The sequence below is a fragment of the Microcaecilia unicolor genome, chromosome 3, assembly GCF_901765095.1.
Source record: "Microcaecilia unicolor chromosome 3, aMicUni1.1, whole genome shotgun sequence".
Lineage (NCBI taxonomy): Eukaryota > Metazoa > Chordata > Amphibia > Gymnophiona > Siphonopidae > Microcaecilia > Microcaecilia unicolor.
The window spans coordinates 265363610-265388187 of NC_044033.1; the positions used below are offsets into that span (position 1 = coordinate 265363610).

General features: G+C 46.2%; 1 protein-coding gene across 1 annotated transcript in view; it reads right to left on the reverse strand.

The window, feature by feature from the left end:
- Positions 1-4602: 4602 nt before the first annotated feature.
- The window catches only part of NUP43 (nucleoporin 43), a 165622-nt gene continuing 145646 nt past the window's right edge, over positions 4603-24578 (reverse strand). The window contains exon 8 of the mRNA XM_030198061.1: positions 4603-4936. Within this exon, the coding sequence (XP_030053921.1) occupies positions 4710-4936 (227 nt within the window). The 3' untranslated portion in view covers positions 4603-4709. The remainder of the gene's footprint in view (positions 4937-24578) is intronic.

Here is a 24578-nt window from a genome sequence, read left to right on the forward strand (position 1 = left end):
TCGTGGTGACAGTGGTCCCAGCTGCCTTGAGATCATTGACAAGTTCCCCCCTTGTAGTTGTAGGCTGATTTCTAACCTTCCTCATGATCAAGGATACCCCACGAGGTGAGATTTTGCGTGGAGCCCCAGATCTTTGTCGATTGACAGTCATTTTGTACTTCTTCCATTTTCTTACTATGGCACCAACAGTTGTCTCCTTCTCGCCCAGCGTCTTACTGATGGTTTTGTAGCCCATTCCAGCCTTGTGCAGGTGTATGATCTTGTCCCTGACATCCTTAGACAGCTCCTTGCTCTTGGCCATTTTGTAGAGGTTAGAGTCTGACTGATTCACTGAGTCTGTGGACAGGTGTCTTTCATACAGGTGACCATTGCCGACAGCTGTCTGTCATGCAGGTAACGAGTTGATTTGGAGCATCTACCTGGTCTGTAGGGGCCAGATCTCTTACTGGTTGGTGGGGGATCAAATACTTATTTCCCTCTGCAGAATGCAAATAAATTCATATACTTTCCACAATGTGATTTTCCGGATTTAATTTGTGATGTGCTATCTCTCACTGTTACCAATAACCTACCCTTCAATTATGGGCAGCTCATGTCTTTGTCAGTGGGCAAACTTACAAAATCAGCAAGGGATCAAATACTTATTTCCCCCACTGTATATACCGCCTTTCTGTGGTTTTTCCAACTACATTCAAAGCGGTTTACATATTATATACAGGTACTTATTTGTACCTGGGACAATGGAAGGTTAAGTGACTTGCCCTTGCCCAGAGTCACAAGGAGCTGCAGTGGGAATGCAACCCATTTCCCCAGGATCAGAGTCTGCTGCACTAACCACTAGGCTACTCCTCCACCAGGGTTTTGCTAGTGTGCTCAGAAAGGAAAGGACAAATTTTGGTGATATTATAGAGAAAGAAAAGACAGGTTTTAGCAGTCTGTTGGATATATGCAGAGAAAGAGTCAAAGATAAGCCCAAGGTTATGAGCTGATGAGACAGGGAGGATAAGAGTGTTATCCACACAGATAAAGAATGGGGGAAGAGGAGAGGTGGGTTTAGGGGGAAAGACAAGAAACTCAGTCCTGGTCATGTTTAGTTTCAGGTGGCGGTGAGACATCCAGGCAGCAATGTCAGATAGGCAGGCTGATACTTGGGCCTGGGTTCCTGCTGAGATTTCAGGTGTGGAGAGGTAGATCTAGGAATCATTGCATAAAGGTGATACTGAAAACCATGGGATAAGATCAGAGCATCAAGGGAAGAAGTATGGATGGAAAAAAGAAGAGATCCCAAGACAGGAAACCTGTGGTACACCAACTGACAGTGGAATAGAAATGGAGGAAGATCCACCACAGTATACACTAAAAGTGCGATGGGAGAAATAAGAAGAAAACCAGGAAAGAAAAGAGCCCTGAAATCCAAGGGCAGCGTATCAAGGAGTAGGCAGTGATGAACAATGTCAAAAGCAGCAGATAGATTCAGAAGGATGAGGATAGAACACAGACCTTTTTGAATCTGGCCAAGAACAGGTCATTGGAGACTTTAGCAAGGGCTGTTTCAGTTGAGTGAAGAGGGCGAAAGCCAGACTGAAGTGGATCAAGAATAGCTTGAGATGAAAAAGTCAACATAACAGCAGTGAACAGCACGTTCCAGTATCTTGGATAGGAAAAGAAGGGGGGAGATGGAGCAATAGTTAGAAAGACAGGTTGGGTCCAATGAAGGTCTTTTGAGGAGTGGTGTAACTATGGCATGTTTGAAGGCATCAGGAACAGTTGAAGTGGAAAGTGAAAGACTGAGGATATGACTGGTAGAAGGGATGACAGTAGGAGAGATAGTGCTAAGTAGATGGATAGGAATAGGATCAGAGGAACATAATGTTCAAGTGTACAGCACTGCGTACGTCTAGTAGCGCTTTCGAAATGATAAGTAGTAGTAGTAGGTAGTTAGCTTGGAGGAGGAAAGAAAATGTGCAGTTTCCTCTTCAGTGATTTCAGAAAAGGCAGCAGGGGTTGAGAGAATGGACTGAGGGTAGGTTGAGGTGACTTGGTTGAGAATTCATGGTTAATCTTGTGAACCTTATCATGAAAGTACTCAGCCAGAGTCTGGGAAGAAACTAAAGGGGACGTTGGATGTGAAGGCACTATGAGGAGAGAGTTCAGTGGTGTGGCAAAGAGATACTGAGGGCTTGAGTCAAGAGAGTTTGTCAACTGGATGTAGCAGTCCTGTTTGGCAAGAGAAAGACCACACTGGAAAGAGGTCAGCAAGAATTAGAAATGTATGAAATCAACACGGGCACGAGATTTCAGCCAAAAGCATTTGGCTGATTGGGCGCAGGAATGTAAGATGCAGATTCTAGAGGTCAGCCAAGGATCGGCTTTGATACACCTTACAGAATGTGGAATTGGAGGAGCGAGAGTATTCAGAGCAGATAGTATTATAGGAAAAGACAGCCTCACTGACAGACTTGGATAACATAGTGGTTGATAACAGGTTTGAAACACTGGAGGACAGAGTAGTCAATAGCATAAAGATTCCTAAATGTATTGTTGGAGATTGGATGGGACTAGGGGGAGGGTGTTTTGGTGGAGATTGGATGGGACTTGGGGGGGGGGGGGGTTGTGTTTAAGTGTGAAAGTTATCAGATGATGGTCAGAGAGGGGAAGAGCTGAGGTGCAGAAACTGGAGAGTGAGCAGTTGGAGAAGATAAGATCAAGACAGTGGCCATTCTGGTGAGTAGGGGTAGCAGAGCACAGTTGAAGATTGAAGAGGATGTTAAAGTGAGAAACTGAGAAGCATAAGAGTCAGAGGGATAATTAGCTTGAATGCTAAAATCCCCAAGAATGAGGGAAGGAGATGAAGGTTCAAGAAAGAAGAAAAGCCAGGAGTCGAAGTCAGTGAGAAAAGAACTTATCAGGGGGTCGATAAATGACAGCTATTCGGAGAGGTAGAAGAGTGAATAGATGGATGGACTTCGACGGAAGAAAAGCAGTGAGACTGAGGTGGAAGAAGAGGCTGAAATCTACAAGAGGGTGAGAGTAGTAGTCCAACACCATCTCCACAGCCAACCGGGCGAGGAGTATGGGAAAAAAAGGTAACCCCCCATGACACAGGGCCACAGCTGAAGTAGTGTCTTCAGGGCAAAGCCAAGTCTCAATAAGGGCAAGCACATGGAGAGTACAAGAAAAGTTTGTTGCAGATAAAGCAGGCATTCCACAGAGAACATGAGAAAGGTAGAGAGGAAGGAGAGAGGAGAGGAACAGAAATTAGATTGGACATCACTGTGTGACCTGCAGTCTTCTGAGAAAGTATGCCTGAATATTGTCCACTCCTGCAATATGCACAGCCAAGGTTGTCAAGAGACGACTCTCTACTGAAGCACAAAGCATGTCAATGTCCAAGAGCATTACTGTACTTCTCGTCTCTCCTGATTGTTCAAATATGCTATTGGTGTGGCATTGTTGGACAAGACTTTTACTGCTCTCCTCTCTAGAAGAGGCAGAAAGTACAGTAAGGCCAACAGAATGGCTCCCTGCCTCCAAACGACCGATAGGCCATAAACCTTCCTGAGCTAACCAATGTCCATGAACCAACTTCTGCACAGGATGGCATCAGTCATTACAACGCTCTAGTATGGGAATGTCAGAGGGACACACTTCAAGAAATGATGTGCAACAGTTCCCTAAACTAGTTGCCTCCTGAGAGAAGCTGAAGACGGAAAACGAGCCTTGAATGTCTGAGAATGAGACCACTACCTTTTGTGTGCTGGCGTGGCTTCATGTGGTCCCTTGACCATGGTACCATCTCCACCATTGCCACCACACAACCAAGCCGCCAAAGAGAATCCAAAGCTCTTGTTGCTTTCACTGCACAAAAAGCACTAACTGATCCAGATTCTTATGTATTCTCGAGAGAGAGAAATACTGCTCCTACTTCAATGTGGAAGCAGACCCCAAGATACTCGAGTACTTTGGGAGGGAACTAGATTACTCTTGGCGAAGTTCACAAACCAAGGTGTTGCAAGAAAAACTATTCTGGTTGTGGCTTCCCAAGAATCCTGCTCAGAATCAGCTTGGATAAGCCAATCATCTAAGTAAGGGTGAATTTGAATCCCCTCATGTGAAAGAATGCTCTGGTCACCACTATGAGCCGCTTACAAACCAAAGGGCAGAGCTCTGAACTCACAGCTCCCCTAGCACATAAAATCTCAAGAATTACCTGTGAGCTTCCCTGGTGGGAATTCCCCTGGTTTGACCTAAGGTATCACTGACCACAAGGCTTCCATCCAAAAATGGGGAACCCAAAGAACAGCATTCAATCCCTTCAAATCCCTAATGGATCTGAAAGGATTGATGACATGATAGATGACATGATCCTGGCAGCAGCACCTGTTATACCAGTGATGTCATCATAAGCTTCAGGGGTTATTTTTCTCTGCCTCAACTTGCTGCTTGTTCCTTCCATTAGTTTGGACTAGTCTACCAGGATGATAAAACTTAATTTATTGAGATATGCAATATGCATATGAACAACCTTCATTTTTTTAAACCTTTTTTTTTCAGAATAATGCGGTATAGCAAATCTAAATAAATGATTCATGACAGCTTATATGAAAATGTTTATTTGAAAAAAAATCTTGAGTTGTACAATTGCTAACTAGAAATGCATTCTGCTTAATAAAAAGGTATTACTGACTTGTAACGAACATTATACTTGTTTATGCAAAAAGCTGCCTGGTAACGTGAATAGCCTCTGCATCAGTTCCACAGACTAGACATTGTCCTAAAATATCCAAACTGTTCACAGATAATGTCTGGTTTGGAAGCAAGCTAGTGATTTCCATGCGACCTTTAGCTGGATCACTGCTTAGCCACGCACTCATCAGGGACTGGTTAATGTTAGACTGGCCCAGAGTGCTGCGTGACAGTGTAGTATTCCTTCCACCTGCAGAAGAAACAAACACAATTATATTAGAGCAAGAACACTATATGCATGGACTTTCCTTTCCATTAATGTTTTGCACACAAATCACTTGGCTGAACTGGTTCTTGTTTCTACACACAGTCCCTCTTCCCAACTTCTAGACAGATTGACATGTTCATTAATAACATATGCTGGCTCTTCATGAGTACAGCCCTCCAGCTCATATTTATTGTATTTCTTCATTTATCACATGACTGCCTTACAGTAAGTACTAAGTGTAATGGTATCAGTTTATTATTGAAATATGTAACATGATATTTTGCTGGATCATATATAGCAATACAAAAATACAGCTTTAAAAATATATTTGAAGATGCAACTGGCTTTCATTCCAAAGCCCTCTTCCCCCTCCCTTTGGGGAACATTTAAAAGACAAAAGGTACTGCTGACCTCACCTTCCCCTTTTAACAAAAGACTTCTCAAGTAAGAGACTGCCTCAAGGTTAAATTGACTCTCTTCCTTTTGTCAAAAAGCCTGGCTGATCAACACAACAAATATCAAAGGTAACCAGTAGAGGCAAGGAGACAGGCAGGTGGGAAAGGTGTGAAATACAGCTACTAAAAACAAAGGATACCTGCTGGCTGCCCCAGACAAATCTTATCAGAATATCTATCACAGAAATTCAAGCAGGGAAAACTTTGCACTACAATAAACCATTTATCAGCAAAATCCAGACAGCAAGCCTTGTGATGTCAGAAGACATGAGACCAAGATACCACAATGCTTTGCAAATGCCCAAGGGTCGTGTGCAAACCAAGGAAACCAAGACAAAGATTCACATGGCATGTCTTCCTGCAGCTTGCAAGAGTATAAAAGATAGAAGCTGTTCCAGACAAGCAGATGCTTCCCTTCAACTGCAACACAGATTCTTCTCTACAGACTCTCTCTTCCTGGGACCTGTAGCCCACCTGCCTGCTATGAGGACCTCCTTTGCAAACATGTGCTTACCTCATGCTGTTCATACTATGTAACAAGGACTTGTAAGTAACATAACTTTTGATCTAGACCTGCTACTTTACTTAAGTACAGATTATCTGTAAAGATCTCTTAAAAGAGCTATCTCTCATTTGTGCTAGCCTTATATGATTGCATTAATCATATTGTAACTTAATAAACCTTTTTGAAGCTAAAAATATAGTCTCTTTGTGTTCTGAGTACATACTTTCAAATCTTGCAGTACAGAATACTGCATTTAAACAGAGATATATACTTAATTTATTTAATTTATTGCAATTATCACCTTTGGTGATTGGTGGAGAAATTAATATCCTAAAACGTATAAATACAGCGCCTGCTCTTAAATTATAAACAGTAGCAAGTGCTCTAGAGCTCTTTCCCCCAAGATAAATCACTTCTTGTAACACTAAGCAAGATACAATAACATATCAAGCATTAAACAAATGAAAAAAATTACACTTTTTCTGTCATAGCACTATAACTACTGAACAACCCCAAAAGAAAATATTTTTCATCTTCTTACTGAAATATAACAGGTTGAATCGCTAGTGGAAGTTTATTCAGGGTATCAGGGCCAGCCACAGTAAAAGCACAGGTGCAAGTCATCTTTCTACAGGCCAATTTCAGTGGCAGATATGCCTAATGAAAACTATTGTGACATTACAGATGTGATCATAAAAAGCTGAGAAGTAAATATCATGCAATGCTTTAAAGTAAAAGCAATAGATTGAATTGGTCCATTAAAGGGCAGGCAATCAGTAAAGGGTTATACATTTTGCCCCACTGTAATCATCCAGACAACAGCATTCTATATTTTTGCAAAGCCTTCATTAAACAGAATAGAAGGCCTACATATAGTACATCACAGTAATCAATTAAAGGCAATATAGCCTTAAAAAAAAACTGACCTAGTGTCAGTAGCTCAAGAAACGTTTGTAAGTATCACAAAAATGCCAACTTATAAAAATGCACACTTAGCTACATTCTTGAGGTGCATCGTCAATCTGGACTATCTAGATAACGTACTCACTACTAATAGTAATAATTTCTATGGCGCTATTAGATATACGCAGCACTGTACACATTATATGCAGGTGCTTTCTCTGTCACTAGAGGGCTCACAAAATGACCCTGCTGTCCACTTCAGTGGGAAGTTCTTGTCCCACCATTGTCTGTGTTCTACCATCCGCACCAGAGCTTCTGATTTATTTAAATTCAGAGTAAATCCCGAGAAATCTCAATATACTGTACATGCAAACTCTCAAACAACACCAAAACGGAACCTTTAGGATATGCAACGTGAACTAGTAAATCATCTGTGAAGATTGCTATTTTGAAGATTTCAGCCCCTAAGGAAAATCATTGTATTTCAGGGTTACGCTGGATTTCCCAAACAGGATCAAGTGTCAACACAAACACTACTGGGGAGAGTCAGAATCCCTGCCTAGTATCCTGTTGGATGGAAAAGGGATCAGATAACATCCCGTTTGCCCACACCCTAGCCTGGGAGTTAGAATATAATACCCTAATAGCATTATGAAACAGTACCCTTATGCCATAGGTGTCTAATAGCCTATATAAAAAGTCCCACACTATCCAATCAAGTGCTTTTTCTGTATCAAAACTGATCAACATTTGTTTTAGATATAATTTTATTAGAGAGTTACATGGACAATTTAACTGTACCCTTTGAGAATGAAAAATTGATATAGCAAATGATTCTACACGAGCAAGAAGTGGTTATGATTTTGAAAATAATAGACCAGAAACTTTGAATAATAAAATGATTATTATAGACTAGTAAAAAAGGCCCGTTTCTGAAAGAAATGAAACGGGCGCTAGCAAGGTTTTCCTCAGAGTGTGTATGTTTGAGAGAGTGTGTGTGAGAGTGACTGTGTGAGAGAGAGTGAATGTGCGAGAGTGTGTGTGTGAAAGAGAGAGAGTGAGACTCGGCATGAATGTGTGTGTGAGAGAGAGAGTGTGTGTGTGAGATTGAGAGTGTGTGCCAGGGGCGCCCCCCCCTCCCAGTTCCAGGGTCGTCCCCTCCCTCCCTCCGAGTTTCAGGGTCCCCCCTCCCGCCCAGTTCCAGGCCCCCTCCCTACGAAGTTTAAAAGTCATCTTGACTTACCTCTTTGGGGTTACAGCGGCCGTCAGCAGCGGTAAAGGGCGTGCAGGCTCGGCCCTTTTCTCTCTCTCAGCTGTGGTCCTGCCCTCATTTCCTGTTTCCGCAAGGGCAGGACCACAGCTGAGAGAGAGAAAAGGGCTGAGGCTGCACGTGTTTTACCGCTGCTGGCGGCCGCCGTAACCCTGACTTGGTAAGTGAAGATGACTTTTAAACATCGGAGGGAGGGGGCCTGGAACTGAAAGGGAGGAAGGGAGGGACGACGACACCCTCATGTTTGACGTTGCGTTGCTTTGCCTGGCAACTATGCTGCGTCCCCTTCCCTCTCAGTGTTCAGCCTTCGACGTCATAACGTTATGACGCGAGGGCGGGACAGTGAGACAGATGATTACAGGCAGCACGAACTGCACGGATCCTACGAACCCTTCAGTGCCACGGGAGTCAGATTCAAAACGCTGGAGTTGGAAATTATTATATAGGATGATTAATATCGAGATTATTGTTTTTCCCAGAGTTCTGGTAATGACTCCTACATTTTCCTCAGAAATATTTCCTCAATTATTACTTTAAAAGGAGTGAAGCCTGTGAAAACTGGGATTACTTTAATCAGTGGGGTTTGAATTAGAGACTTAAGTATATGTATTGTTAAATAACTTCTGTTTTTTAAAAGAGAAAGAATGTAATCAGATTATTTCTAACTAATATTGGACAATAAGTATGTTTTCAATGAAATGATTTGACTATACACCGTATTGGCCTTGAAGAAGCCAACCAGATTATCAATGTGGAATAATGAATTAGACGAGTAATATCTGGGGATAACCTTGTTAATACCACATTTTTTTTCTGTTTACTGTTTAATTGATCTCTTTGTCTTGTTTCACTCTCCCTATTTAGTGGTCTAAGGAAGAGAATAGAATTACCTGACTGAAATAATTCCTATATATTACTTTATCTGTATTTCTGGCAAGTTGTTTTATCGTTTGTAAAAATTTAAATGGTTATAAATTAAAAAAAAACCAAACCTGATCAACATTGAGGGAATATTATGAGTCTTCACAAGTTCTAATGTGGTAATGATCTTACACATATTTTTAACTATATAATGATCACGCACAAAAACCACCCAGGGTTCTGCTATAAGTTTTGTTAATATTCATGCAAGCCTGTTAGCTAAGACTGCAGCAGTTTAGATTCATAATTAAGCAACAATACTGGGCAGTATGATTCTGGTTTACACAAGTCTTGTCCCAGTTTAGGGATTACTATATTTTGGGCTAGATTAAGCATTTCAAGCAAAGACCCCATTCCACTATTACATTAGTGGGACCACTATCTTCTCTGATTTGTAGAATTCTGCCCAGTACCCATCTGGACATGGAGCTTTGCCAAGAGGACATTGCTGAATTGCCCATCCCATTTCCCCAGGTGCAATTGGAGCATTCAACATTTCTTGATATGATAAAGACATATAAGGGAAATTTAGACTAGACAAACAGACAGCCGAGTACAGCTGTGCATAAAATTTTGTAAATATCTCAATTATAGCAGTATCAGTGTTTGAGCACTCCCGCTTCTGAAAACAACGTACAAACCTTAGGTGGGCCTCTCCTTTGCTTTATCAGTCTCGACAACAGCCTGTTCCCCCCTCCACCCTCTTTGACATGAATATACAATTTGTATTTATAATTAATTGACTTCTGTGATCATGGATGGATTAGCTCTTTTAAAGCTTGTTGTAATTCCAATAAGGAAAATTATGTTCTTACCTGATAAGTTTCTTTCCTTTAATCATACCAGACCAGTCCAGACTAATGGGTTGTGTCCATCTACCAGCGGAAGGAGACAGAGAAAATAGTTCCAAGTAAACCGCCCCTTAAGGGTATCGGGCAGCCTGGAATGTTCATTATTTCGAATAGCCAAGCAATGGTGCTCTGAAGTCTAGAAGAAAACACAGTTAATACCAAACAGGCAAACTCTTGGAACCAATATGCAGAACCTCACTGTTCCTGCTTGGCCAAAGGCAACTGCAACCTCCCCTCACAGAAAAGTAAGTGGGAGGGAATGGTCCATACTGAGCTTGCCTAAGCACATAGAGATCTACCCCTGAATCCGGGGAAAGAACTCTGTGATCCAAAGTAACAGGAGTCATACAGAGCTGGAACAACAACAAGTGGCAGGAGATTGAATAGAGAAGATGAAGTAGGCAGTGATGTAGGACATCCCACCATATTGAAGCGTCGTGGAACAGCCAGGGATACCTAAAGGAAACAATACTCTGACAGACTTTAGCCAGGGAGGGCATCTGGACTGGTCTGGTATGATTAAAGGAAAGAAAATCATCAGGTAAGAACATAATTTTTCCTTCCTTGTCATCTATACCAGACCAGTTCAGACTAATGGGATGTAGCAAAGCAGTTTCCCAAAAAGGGGGGGGGGGGGGGGGGGGGGGAAGAAAAGAAGAATGCAGACTGTTGAAAAATCAACAAAGTTATACACACCGCAAAAAAAACCTGATCAGCAGAAAAAGTTTTGAATATCCGAACCACCAGGCTACCAAAATGGAACAGAGTTAGACACTAGAAAAGGAACTGAAGCCTTAGGACGTAAAACAAATGTCCTGAGCAAAAGAAAAATTATGCACCCCTGTCCCGAGTGTAGCAAAAGATACTCATGCCAAAGGAACCCCCTTGGAAGGAAGGCAACAGTCATATCCGAGCAACAAGGAGAAGAACTGCCTCTCCTAGACCAGGATCCACTTCTCCAAACCCTGGCAGGACAAAGACTAACTCCCAAACCTGCCGGTCTGTCTTTAGTCCAAGATGGTCGGATGAAGCGACCCTAACAAGTGCTAGGAGTACACAACCCCAAACAGTGCGCCACACTTCACAGAAGAAAGGAAGCAAGGCCCAGGAACCACCAAGACCTGCGCCTAGTGAGAGAATCAAACTCCACAGAACAAGAAGAGACTCCAGAGTCGAGAGAATCAACTAATTGGAGCGCTAGTCTCTCTAGCAGAACCATGAAGAAAAGGGCAGCAGCATACCAGGGTACAACTGTAGAAAGAGAGCACTCCTCAACCAGTTCGCTCTGGACTTAGGAATGAAAGAACAGAGCCAAGAGAACAAAAGGACACAAAAAGAAAGAGAATCGAGAACCACTCTGTGGACAAAAGACCCCCAAGGTGCCAAGTAGCCACAAAAGGAGCAGAGAAGAATTCAAACTCCAGCAATGGGAGAAATTTCTCGCCAGCCACCAAGAGGCTACGGCAAGAAAAGGTGCCACAGGAATGGTAGCTAACAGGAGAAAAGACAGCCTTGTCTAACAATCTAAACTGCGGTATGCCACAGCTGCCAAGAAGTTACTGTAGCTAACCCGCAGAAAAGAGCTGGGGTTGACCGACAAGGTGAAACAGTGCCCAATAGGCAAAGGTGAAAATACACTCCACAGTCAGAGACCGAACTGTGCTCAAGGTACAGAAACCAAGCTGCGCTCATCAGGCAGAGTAGGATCCGTGTTCAACGAGAACAAATGGATTTGCACTCAAAGAACACAAACTGAGCCACACACCACGTGCAGAGAAAGAGTTGCACACCTCTAGCAAAGATAGAAATGCACTGAACAAGCAGAGAAGAAGCTGAGAGTAACAGACAGAGAATGAGCAGTGCCCCACTGAAAGAGCTGGATGTTAGAGGTACCTGCAGAACTGAAGCTGCGGTAGAGTTGGAACTGTGTATAAAACGCCGGCAAGGGGCTATGCTTCCTACGTAGACATGAAGCTGTGCAGCATCTGAAGTCACAGAGCTGTGCTCCACATACCATCCTGGAACTGCGCCCAATCTGCAGAGAAGAGTTGTACTAAGCACACAGAGATGGAGCTACACTCAGCAGGTGGTGGAGCTGCGCTCTGCACGCAGACAGGGAGTTGCGTTCCATACGCAAAGAGAGAGCTGCATGCCACACACAGACAAGGAGCTGCGTTCCACAGGCAGACATAGAGCCGTGTTCTACACGCAGACACAGGACTGCGCCCCCACACCGAGACCTGCAGAGAAAGAACTACAGTCAACATGTGACAATGGAGCTCCGTTCAACATGCAGAGATGAAAGGTTGCAGAATAAGCAGCGAAGGAACTTCACTCAACATACTGTGATAGAGCTGTCCCCAGCATACCGTGATAGAGCTGTCCTCAACATACCGTGATAGAGCTATCCTCAACATACCGTGATAGAGCTAAAGCCAACCTGGAACTGTGGCCAACATGCAGCGATGGAGCCCTGCCCAACAAGGAACGGTGGAACTGCATGGAATAATGAAGCTGTGCTCAACATGCAGCGATGGAGCTGTGCTCGACATGCAGCGATGGAGCTGTGCTCGACAAGCAAAATGTATAGATGGAGCACCAGGGAATAGCCAGAGAAGAAGGTGCTGCCAGGAGGCCAACAAGAAAGGAACATAACTTGTGGAAATGCAGACCTGGCGCTGCAGTCCCCTGGCCCAGATGGACTAAAACTATAAGAAGAGAAAACCCCGTGCCCCAAGAGACACTCTCGGCCCCCAAGTGGTCTCTGAGCCACAATGACCACCCTCCTACGCAACCGAGACGGAGCAGCAGTCAACGTAGAGAATGAACTCCCGCCAAGAGGGAGGTAAGCACCACAGATCTGGAATCCTCAGACCATAGGGAGCAAAATGCAGCCGTAAGGCAGTGAGGAAGAAACAACTCTCGCCAGGCCAGGAACAAAGAGAATGCTGGACACTAACACCAAACCGAGGAAAAACCAGCTAAGGGAAAGTCAAACTCCAAACCTAGAACACAGCCACTTCCTTGCAGAAAAGAAGAGAAAAGAAAAGAAAAGAAAAGAAAAGAAAAGAAAAGAGCTAAGAGGTGATAATCCAGATGCACAGCAATAGATCTGCTCAGCAGGAAAGAAATGCGCCCCTTACAGAAAAAGGAAGGAGTGCCAAATGTGTCAGGAGAGAGGCGCCTGAAACTAGAAAAGGCAAAATCTGCCTGTACCAGGCTAAAATTCCCACCTGAAAGCAAGGAAGAGCTATGGCAAACTAGTCCTAAAAAGGCACATTCCCATAAAGAGACACTGAACTGAGTCCAAGCAAAAGACTGGCAAGAATGGAACTCCTGAGGGTACTCAGAAGAGGAATTTGAGCTAGCAATTGCACACCAAGGGCAACTCAGACCCCCACCAGAAGGAAAGTACCCTGCAGACAAACCAGAACAGACAGGAGGGATCCATGGGGACGAGAGAATCAGAACCTCCCTAAGGAAGGGAGGAAATACTGCTGCCAAAACAAGAATGAAATAGCAGGGGCATCTCAAGCAAGATGCCTGAAGCAACAGAGACCAGATGGTCCGAAAAAGAACTGACCAACAGCCGTGTAAGGCTGACAGGAACGAAAAAATAGCCCTGGACTAAAAAGACTGAGCCTGCAGCCAAACTGAGCCAGCGAGAGACTTCCCCAACTTTGGAAATGGCAGACTAAGACCTCTGAACTGCAAAGGTAGAAGTTCCAGCAACGGGGCTGTCCTCTGTACCAGCTGCCGTCTAGGACCGTGAAGAGGAGAAAAACTGAGTTTCGTGATCCAGACATGAGCCGTGCCCCACAAAAAAAAAATCAAAGCAACTGGTACCAGTTCAGAAGGGTCCATGATCATAATCAGATGCCGGCCAGCGAAATTCAAAGAAACTTCACAAGTGACCCCCTAGAATACATTGCCAAAGGCGCGAAAATAAATCAGGTAACGGGCAAGAGAAAGAAGGAAAAACAAAGTTTCTTCTTTTTTTAAACCACCTTCTTCACTAGTGACAGGAATTAATAAAGGTTTACCTCAGAGGAAAAGGAGGGAAAAACACATTTTTGTCTTCTTCTTTTTTTAAACAACCTTCCTCACTAGTGACAGGAATAAAGGCTTACCTCAGAGGCAGAAATTCAGATATACCTATCACCACAGAAGAGAAGAACCCCCACAGGGGAGACAAGTTACTCCATGCCACAATCAACCATCACCCTGGAGGAGTGGCCTAGTGGTTAGGGTGGTGGACTTTGGTCCTGGGGAACTGAGGAACTGAGTTCGATTCCCGGCCCAAGCAGCTCCTTGTGACTTTGGGCAAGTCACTTAACCCTCCATTGCCTGCCGCATTGAGCCTGCCATGAGTGGGAAAAAGTGCGGGGTACAAATAAAAAAAAACAAAAAACCATCACCCTGCTATAAAGACAGCCAGGGGAGGGAGGGGAGGGAGCCAGAGTCACTGGATATCACCCTAGCTGGCAGATGAGGAACTCAGGACCACTGAGCATCATCTAAAACTAGCCCCAACATGGCTACCAGCACACTCCTGGCTCCACTGTCACCCGAAGAATCTGGGACAGGAGCTACCAGCCAGCAATCCAGAGCAGCTGCACGATCCGTACACCATCCGCTAGGAGACAGAGAAAATACTGAACGTTCCAGGCTGCATGATACCCTTAAGGGGCGGTTTACTTGGAACTATTTTCTCTGTCTTCTTCCGCTGGTAGATGGACACAACCCATTAGTCTGAACTGGTCTGGTATAGACGACAAGGAATTGCATCCTTTGTTTGCTGCCTTCTATATAAACACCATAATTTCGTGACCTGCTGTTCCAAGTAATACTGCCCTTTTCTGCTGTTCCAAGTAATACTTCCCTTTCTCTGACAATCTTTTGATGATTTGTAAATGCTATTATTTCTCAATTTAACACTGCTTTCACTGGCTCCCTATACATAAGCAGAGTATCTACATACATCTCATTATTTCTTATAGGACTTCCATTTCTGCAACAAAACTTCATGGAAGACTCTGCCCCCCATATATGTGACTTGGAAACCTCCACTGATAGGGCTCAGGTGAGGTCTTTGTGAATACCAGATCTGTCCATACTACAGCATGGTCTGAAATCTTAATTGGGCCAATCTCTGCATTAGTTATATATAAGTGAAAATATCTCTGGTAATTAAGATGTAGTTTATTCTGGAAATGGTGGAATGCACTCTGGATATATGAACATGATTAGCCTTACTAGGTCAGACCAATGATCCATCTAACACAGCATCCTGTTTCCAACAGTGGTCAAGCCAGGTCACAAGTACCTGGAAGAAACCCAAATTGTGGCAACACTCCATGCTAAAAATCTCAGGGCAAGCAGTTGCTTCCCCATGTTTGTCTCAATAGCAGACTATGGACATTTCCTCCGGGAACTTGTCCAAACCTTTTTTTAAACCCAGAAACGATAACTGCTGTTACCAAATCCTCTGGCAAAGAGTTCCAGAGATTAACCAATTGTTGAGTGAAAAAATATTTCCTCCTATTTGTTTTAAAAGTACTTCCATGTAACTTCCGTGTTCTCTAGTCTTTGTACTTTTCGAATGAGTAAAAAAATCAATTTACTTCTATTTGTTCTACACCACTCGGGATTTTGTAGACCTCAATCATATCTCCCTTCATCAGTCTCTTTTCTCACTTTACTGGGTGCAAGGTTCTCCATATATCCACCATGTCCAGAAGATCACAGAGCAGGGGAATATTTCTACTAGGGTGCAAATCCCTTCACATGAGATCTGTCCAGTTGGGGGTTGTGTACACCATTAAAATCGCCTCCCTTCACCCCCCCGCCCATTAATATAGGTATGTTAATGTTTAATCATGAAATGGAGCATGCTCAGACTGCTAGACAACTCTGGCCCCCCTGTGCAAGTCTTTATCTGCTGACAATTACTATGTTACTAAATGTTAATTAGCACTCTCAACAGATCAATCCAGAAACTTGTGGGATGTAATCAAGCTGTCTTCAAGAAGGGTGGGAAACAGCTGCTGCTGCCCCCAGGACTGAGGCTCTTAATGAAGCATCCTCTTTCGTCAACACATACAACCTGCAATGGTTCAAAAAGGTGTGAAGAGAGGACCATATGGCCACTCTTCTGGTAAAATAGACTTCAGCTCTGCCCCCAAGATGCCGACCTCCCCCACAAAGAGTGTGCTTTTAGAATTCAGGGTATCTGCTTTCCTGTTAGCAGATAGGCTGATGCAATTGTTTCCTTCAACCATCTGGAAATAGAGACTGCTTCTCCTTTCTTAGTCTGACCAAAAGAACAAAAGCTGGTTCAACCTATGGAATTCAGTTGTCACTTCTAGAAATCTCTTTAAGTATCTTTTGACATTCAAAAGCCACAAGGACAAATAGTGAGCCACATAATCTTCTTGCCAAAAGGCAGGAAGATCCACCACTTAAGGTGAAATAGAGAGACCGCTTCGGACAGGATAGAAGACACCATATGAATGGAAACTCCAACCTTTATAAAACATAGAAAAGGATCCCTGTAGGAGAGCACCTTAAGCTCAGAAATCCTCCTGGCTGACTAGAAACACTGTTTTGAAGATGAGGTCTTTAACTGTGGCCTTCCTCAAGGGTTCAAATGGTTCTCTCTACAGCCCTTTGAGAACCAAATTCAGACTCCATTTCAGAAAGATTGAATGAAAGGAATAATGAAGCCAATTGACCCCTATTAAAAAAACAGACCACATCTGAATGCCTTGCTAAGGATGAGTTCTCCAGGTGTACCTGAAAGTATGCCAATGTTGCAACTTGATCAATGAACCCAGAGCCAGTCCCTTTCCCAGTCTCTCCTAAGAAAAGGCTAAAATGTGATGAATAGTAAGCACAGAAGGGGGAAACAGCCTGTTCTGTATACCACCCTTCAAATGTCCTCTATATCTTAGTGTATGTCGAAGTGAAATGCTTTCTAGTTTGAAGAAAAATGGTATTAACTGCTTCTGAGTAACCCTTATGCTTCAATCTTGACCTCTCTTCAATCTTGACCTCTCAAAAGTCAGGCTGTAAGACCAAAAGGGGACAGGCCTTCCATCTGAACCAGGCCATATAAGAGAGACGACCTCTGCTCTGAGGGAGCTTGATTGGGTGATCAAATTATAACAGCATCAGATCTGAATACCAGGCTTTTCAGGGCCAATCTGGTGCCAAAACCAGTGCCCTTGGGTGAGACACAATGTGTTTTAGAATGTAATCTATCAACAGCCACAGTAGAACACAAAGCAGATCCTCCATTGGTAATAGAAGGGCTAGCCTATCCAGATCCTCTGATTCTAACTCCTTCCTCCAGCTGAAGAGTTGTGGATTCTTGCTGGTTGCCATCAGGTTCAGAACTGGCTGACACCAGTGTACAACAATGTGGCGGAATACTCTGTTGCCCAGTTCCCACTCTCCTGGATCCAGAGTGTTTCTGCAACCCTGCAATGTGAACTGTACACAGATTGGTGAGAACTTTCCACCCAAGAAAATGGAGCCATGATTCCCTGACCAAGTGTGCATTTTGAGTCCCTTCTTGCTTGTTGATATATGCTACTGCTGTGATATTGTCTGAGGAACACTATTACCGGCATTCCTTCTAGACTGTGAGCAAAGGCCAAGTAGGGCCATGAGAACTGCTCTGTTGGCATCCACTTACCCTGGGCCACTCTGATTTGACAATGTGTTCTATATCATGCAAGGTTGAATTCCATCGTGACTGTGAGCCAATTTCTTGTAACATAATTTTGGACTTCAACCACCGGGCCATACTATATCTCACTGGCGCAGTCCACAAGAGTTGACATTTGTAATCCTGGAGAAAGGAGATCAGTGGCTAAGCAGTGACTCATAGAAAGCTCTCGTATGTACTCCAGTCCAGAGTACTACCTCCAAGGTTGCTGCTAAGGGCTTGCGTATAGTACTAGGCTACTGGACTCTGCTACTGTAACAAGTTGCTGACTTGGGCTTGGAGCTCGTGCATCCTGTGTGTTCTTGGAGACAAAACTTTCCCTATGCAGTGTCAAACTGGACTCCAAAATACGCCAGGGACTAGAAGGGAATCAAATTGCTCTTGTCAAAATTGAGAACCCAGCCAAAAGACTGCAGAACCTGATCCACCCTGGTCATAGCTTGTATTCTATTATCATCTCCAAAAATTTTAACTAATAAATGGTCTCCCTTATTTCTTAGTTGGTGGGGCAGATTAGAAACCATCAAAATGACTTTTGCTCCTATCTCCAGTTCATTCTCTGAACTCTCCTTCAACACCTGCTTGCTTTTCTTCCTTTTCTGAAATCACTGAAGAGGAAACCGCACATTTTCTTTCCTCCTCCAAACTAACTACGTGTTCCTTTGATCCTATTTCCACCCATCTACTTAGCACTCTCTCTCCTACTGTCATCCCTTCTATCTGTAATATCCTCAATCTTTCACTTTCCACTGCAGCTGTTCCTGATGCCTTCAAACATGCTGTAGTTACACCACTCCTTAAAAAACCTTCATAGGATCCTACCTGTCCTTCCAACTATCACCCCATCTCTCTCCTTCCATTCCTATCCAAGATACTTGAACATGCTATTCAACACCGTTGTCTTGACTTTCTTTCATCTCAAGCTATTATTGATCAACTTCAATCTGGGTTTTGCCCTCTTCATTCAATGGAAACAGCCCTTGCTAAAGTCTCCCCAGTGACCTGTTCTGGCCAGCTCTAAAGGTCTCTATTTTAACCTAATCCTTCTCAATCTATCTGCTGCTTTTGACACTGTTGATCACCGCCTGCTCCTTGATATGCTATCCGCACTTGGATTTCAGGGCTTTCCTGGTTTTCTTCTTATCTCTCCCATTACACTTCTAGTATGCTCTGGTGGATCCTCCTCCACTTCTACCTCTCTATCAGTTGGAGTACCTCAGGGTTCTGTCTTGGGACCTCTTCTTTGCTCCATGTATACTTTTTCCCTTGGTGCTCTGATCTCATCCCATGGTTCCCAGTATCACCTATATACTGATGACTTCCAGATCTACCTCTTCACACCTGAAATTTCAGCAGGAATCCAGGCCCAAGTATCAGCCTGCCTGTCTGACATTTCTACCTGGATGTCTCACCGCCAGCTGAAACTAAACATGACCAAGACTGAGCTTCTTATCTAGTAGCGCTATAGAAATGATAAGTAGTAGCACTAGTATCTGCTTTTTGATTGTACAAATGTTTATTCATACTGGTCTGATGGTAAAATTATGTATCATACCTGATAATTTTCTTTCCATTAATCATAGCTGATCAATCCATAGACTGGTGGGTTGTGTCCATCTACCAGCAGGTGGAGATAGAGAGCAATCCTTTTGCCTCCCTATATGTGGTCATGTGCTGCCGGAAACTACTCAGTATGTCGATATCCAAGCTCCATCCGCAGGACTCAGCACTTAGAGAATTACACCCACAAAGGGACACTCTGCCCAGCTCACCACCGCCGAAACGGGGGAGGGGAATTAACCCAGCTCATCCCCACACAAGTGGGGGAGGGGAATCCGTCCAGCTCATCCCCGCGGAGCGGGGGAGGGACACCACACCCGCCGAAGCGGGGGGATCTGGCTTATCCTGCAACCGCAACCGCAGGAGGAGCTGACTGACCCTAACACCGCCGAAGCGGGAGGGGTACAAAGCTGCCCTACTGCCGCACAAAGCGGGAGGGAGCGCCGGCAGAATTTAAGTCTCAATCCAGCCCCGTAAAACGGAGGGGAGAGGAATGCAGCAGCTCACTGTAACACAAATTCGTCTCAACTCTTGAAGAATCCATTGAAAAACTTGAACACGAAGTCCTCCTGAACAGGAACTGAAGACTAAACTTGAACCTGAAATGCAACCAGAATATAAACAATACAGATATCTGGGAGGGGCTATGGATTGATCAGCTATGATTAATGGAAAGAAAATTATCAGGTATGATACATAATTTTACCTTCCATATCATCATGCTGATCAATCCATAGACTGGTGGGATGTACCGAAGCAGTACTCACCCAGGGCGGGACATAGAAATCCCTGACCGCAACACTGAAGCTCCAAACCGGGCCTCCGCCCGAGCAGCCACAGTCAAGCGGTAATGCCTGGAGAAGGTATGGGCCGATGCCCAAGTTGCCGCCTTGCAAATCTCTTCCAAGGAGACGGACCCGGCCTCTGCCATCGAGGCTGCCTGAGCTCTAGTGGAGTGAGCCTTCAGCTGGATAGGCGGCACCTTCCCCGCGGCCACATAAGCCGCTGCAATGGCTTCCTTGACCCATCTTGCCACTGTAGGCTTAGCAGCCTGCAGACCCTTACGAGGACCTGCAAACAGGACAAACAGATGATCCGACTTCCGGAAAGCATTGGTCACTTCCAAGTATCTGATGATGACTCGTCTCACATCCAGATATTTGAGAGCAGAGTATTCCTCTGGGTAGTCCTCCCTACGAAAGGAAGGGAGACAGAGCTGCTGATTCACATGGAAGCGAGAAACAATCTTGGGCAGGAAGGAAGGCACTTTGCGAATAGACACTCCTGCCTCAGTGAACTGCAGAAAGGGCTCTCGACATGAGAGTGCCTGGAGCTCGGAAACTCTTCTGGCTGAAGTGATAGCCACCAAAAAGACTGCTTTCAACGTCAGGTCTTTCAGAGATGCCCTTGACAAGGGTTCAAAAGGCGGCTTCTGCAAGGCTCGTAGCACCAGGTTGAGATTCCACGCAGGCACCACTGAGTGCAGAGGAGGGCGCAGGTGATTAACTCCCTTGAGAAAGCGCACCACATCTGGCTGCGAAGCCAGGGAAGCACCCTTCAGGCGGCCCCTGAAGCAAGCCAGAGCCGCTACCTGGACTTTAAGGGAACTGAGCGACAGGCCTTTCTCCAGACCTTCTTGCAGGAACGCCAACACTGAAGAAATTGGAGCAGTGAAGGGAGAAAGTGAGCCTGCTTCACACCACGCTGCAAAGGTACGCCAAACTCTGGCGTAAGCAGTAGAAGTAGAGCGCTTCCTCGCTCTCAGCATAGTGGCGATGACCTTGTCTGAGAAGCCCTTCTTTCTCAGACGCTGCCGCTCAATAGCCAGGCCGTAAGACCAAAGGGGGAGGGATCCTCCATCACCACGGGACCCTGATCAACAGGCCCTGCTCCACTGGCAGCCGCAGAGGATCGTCCACTGAGAGCCTGATCAAGTCCGCATACCAGTGACATCTGGGCCAGTCCGGACCCACCAGGATTATCCGGCCCGGATGCTTTGCCACCCGGTCTAGCACCCTGCCCAACATGGGCCAGGGCGGGAACACATAGAGAAGCTCCTGTGTCGGCCACTGTTGGAGAAGAGCATCTACTCCCAGGGATCGAGGGTCCCGTCCTCTGCTGAAAAAGCGCGGCACTTGGCAATTGGCCGATGACGCCATCAGATCTAGGCTCGGCTGGCCCCAGCACTTCGTGATGTCCAAGAACGCCTGAGCAGATAGCTGCCACTCTCCGGGATCCAAGGTATGGCGACTGAGAAAGTCTGCCTTGACATTCATGACTCCGGCAATGTGGGCCGCTGACAGCTGTTCCAGGTTCGCTTCCGCCCACTGGCATAGATTCATGGCCTCCTTGGCTAGAGGGGCGCTCTTGGTACCTCCCTGGCGGTTGACATAGGCCACAGCCGTGGCATTGTCCGACAGGACCCGTACTGGCTTCAACGCCAGTACCGGGATGAACTCCAAAAGCGCCAACCGAATGGCTCTGAGTTCCAGGAGGTTGATAGACCACTTTGCCTCTGCAGGAGACCAGAGCCCCTGCGCTGTCCTTCCCAAGCAGTGGGCTCCCCAGCCCGACAAAGAGGCGTCCGTCGTGACGACAATCCACTCCGGGGTCACCAGAGGCATTCCTGCAGACAACTTGTCTGTCTGCAGCCACCAGCTCAGCGCCTTGCGCACTGCTGGGTCCAAGGGAAGGCGCACAGCATAATCCTCCGACACCGGAGTCCAGCGCTGCAGCAGAGAGTGTTGTAGTGGTCTCATATGAGCCCTGGCCCAGGGCACTACTTCCATCGTGGCCGTCATAGAGCCCAACAGCTGCACATAGTCCCAAGCCCGAAGAGGAGAGGCTACTAGGAACTGGTCCATCTGAGCCTGAAGTTTGACAATCCGATTGTCTGGCAGGAACACTCTGCCCACTTGGGTGTCGAATCGAACTCCCAGATACTCCAGGGACTGAGTCGGGCGCAGCTGGCTCTTCTCCCAGTTGATGATCCACCCCAGGGAGCTCAAAAGAGCAATCACCCGGTCAACAGCTTTGCCGCACACTGCATAAGAGGGGGCTCGGATCAACCAGTCGTCCAGATAAGGATGGACTTGTACTCCTTCCTTTCGCAGGAAGGCCGCGATGACCACCATTACTTTGGAGAAGGTCCGCGGAGCAGTAGCCAACCCGAAAGGGAGGGCTCTGAACTGGAAGTGACGGCCCAGGACTGCAAAACGCAGAAAGCGTTGATGAGGAGGCCAGATGGGAATATGCAGGTACGCTTCCTTGATGTCCAAGGAAGTCGAGAACTCCCCTGCCTTCACTGCCGCTATAACAGAGCGGAGAGTCTCCATGTGAAAGTGCCACACTTTCAAGGCCCGATTGACCCCTTTGAGGTCGAGGATAGGCCGGACAGAACCTCCTTTCTTTGGTACCACAAAGTAAATGGAGTAACGTCCCTTGCCAATCTGACTTTCTGGCACCGGAACGACCGCACCCAGGCATATCAGGTTGTCCAAGGTCTGCTGCACTGCCACAGCTTTGACCAGAGACTTGCAGGGAGAGAGTACAAACCCGTCTCTTAAGGGTCGGCAGAACTCTAGCTTGTAGCCGTCTCTGATGACTTCCAGAACCCAAGCGTCTGAAGTTACTCTGGTCCACTCGCCCAGAAACGAGGACAGGCGTCCTCCAATCTGCACTGGGCCATGGACCAGGGCCCCGTCATTGGGTACGAGACCCTGGGGGAGGACCGGAGGACGCACCTCCGGGATGGCGGTCTCTGCGAAAGGAATGCTGCTTGGGGGAGAAGTTCCTTTTGAAGTAAGAGGGGGCAGAGGAGCCCGACTTGCCCGGGCGGTACCGACGGGCTTCCTGAAACCGTCCTCTGGAGTTACCAGGGCGAGCACCACTGGCCCGAGCCCTGACCTCTGGTAACCTCTTGCCCTTAGACGTGCCGAGATCGGTCACAATTTTGTCCAGCTCGACCCCAAAGAGCAGCTTGCCTTTAAAAGGCAACTTAGCCAGGCGGGACTTAGATGCGTGGTCAGCAGACCAATGCTTCAGCCAAAGCCACCGCTGCGCAGAGACTGTCTGAGCCATACCTTTAGCCGAGGCTCTCAAGACGTCATACAGTAAGTCTGCCAAATAAGCCAGGCCCGATTCCAGGGCGGGCCAGTCAGCCCTCAAGGAAGGATCCGAGGGGGAAGCCCGCTGCACAATCGTCAGGCACGCCCTGGCCACATAGGAGCCACAAACTGAGGTCTGCAAACTTAAAGCAGCCGCCTCGAAGGACGACCTTTAAGGCCGCCTCCAATCTTCTGTCTTGGGCGTCCTTTAGGGCCGTGCCACCTTCCACCGGCAACGCCGTTTTCTTAGTCACCGCAGTGATTAAAGAATCCACGGTAGGCCAAAGAAAGGTCTCCCGTTCACTTTCAGGCAAAGGATAGAGGCGGGACATAGCCCTAGCCACTTTGAGGCTCGCTTCCGGGACATCCCATTGAGCCGAAATCAAGGTGCGCATGGCATCATGCACGTGGAAGGTTCTAGGCGGGCGCTTCGTCCCCAGCATAATGGCGGAGCCAACAGGGGCTGAGGGAGAGACGTCCTCTGGAGAGGAAATCTTCAAAATGCTCATGGCCTGCATTAACAGGTTGGGCAAGTCCTCTGAGCGAAAGATCCGCGCTGCAGAGGGGTCATCTGCTCCATCCGAGCGGGAATCCAAGATGGTGGAGGCAAGCAGCAGGGGATGGGCGTTTATGGCGGGAAAAACCGCCGCACCGGAGGAAGAACCGGGACACTGACCGGCCTCCAAACTGACACCCAACAAGGGCGAATCAGACTTTAAAACCCCCGCATCCCCGCTAGACGCGCACCCGCGGTCCGGGGAGCAATTCTTTGCGCCCTCGCCCTCCGACGCCATCAGCCACGTGGAGATCAATTGGGGAACCCCCTGCCCGCTACAAAAAGGTAAAATTACCTGCTTTCCGCTCCGAGCTGTAACGACCTGGTGTCCCAGTGAGTAGCTGCAATAAACGTTTAAATAAACGTCGAAATAAACGCCCTTAAGGACGTCCAAAATTTTTTTTTTTTTTTTTAAACGGAGCCAGCGGGAGGGGGGAGAAAAGGAGGGACCTGGCACCACCAGGTTTGCACTTGCTCAAGAAGAGCCCTCAACCCCAGGCACTCAACAAAACCTAAAAATTAGGCTTGGAGGCCTAGCCAGAGCTGCTGCTGTGTGTGACCACCACCTGCTGAGATAGAGAACATACTGAGGAGTTTCCGGCAGCACATGACCACATATAGGGAGGCAAAAGGATTGCTCTCTATCTCCACCTGCTGGTAGATGGACACAACCCACCAGTCTATGGATCGATCAGCATGATGATATGGAAACATGGTTTAAAATGAAAGAAATTTTACAAATCAGAGACTATTGTTTAAGAATAT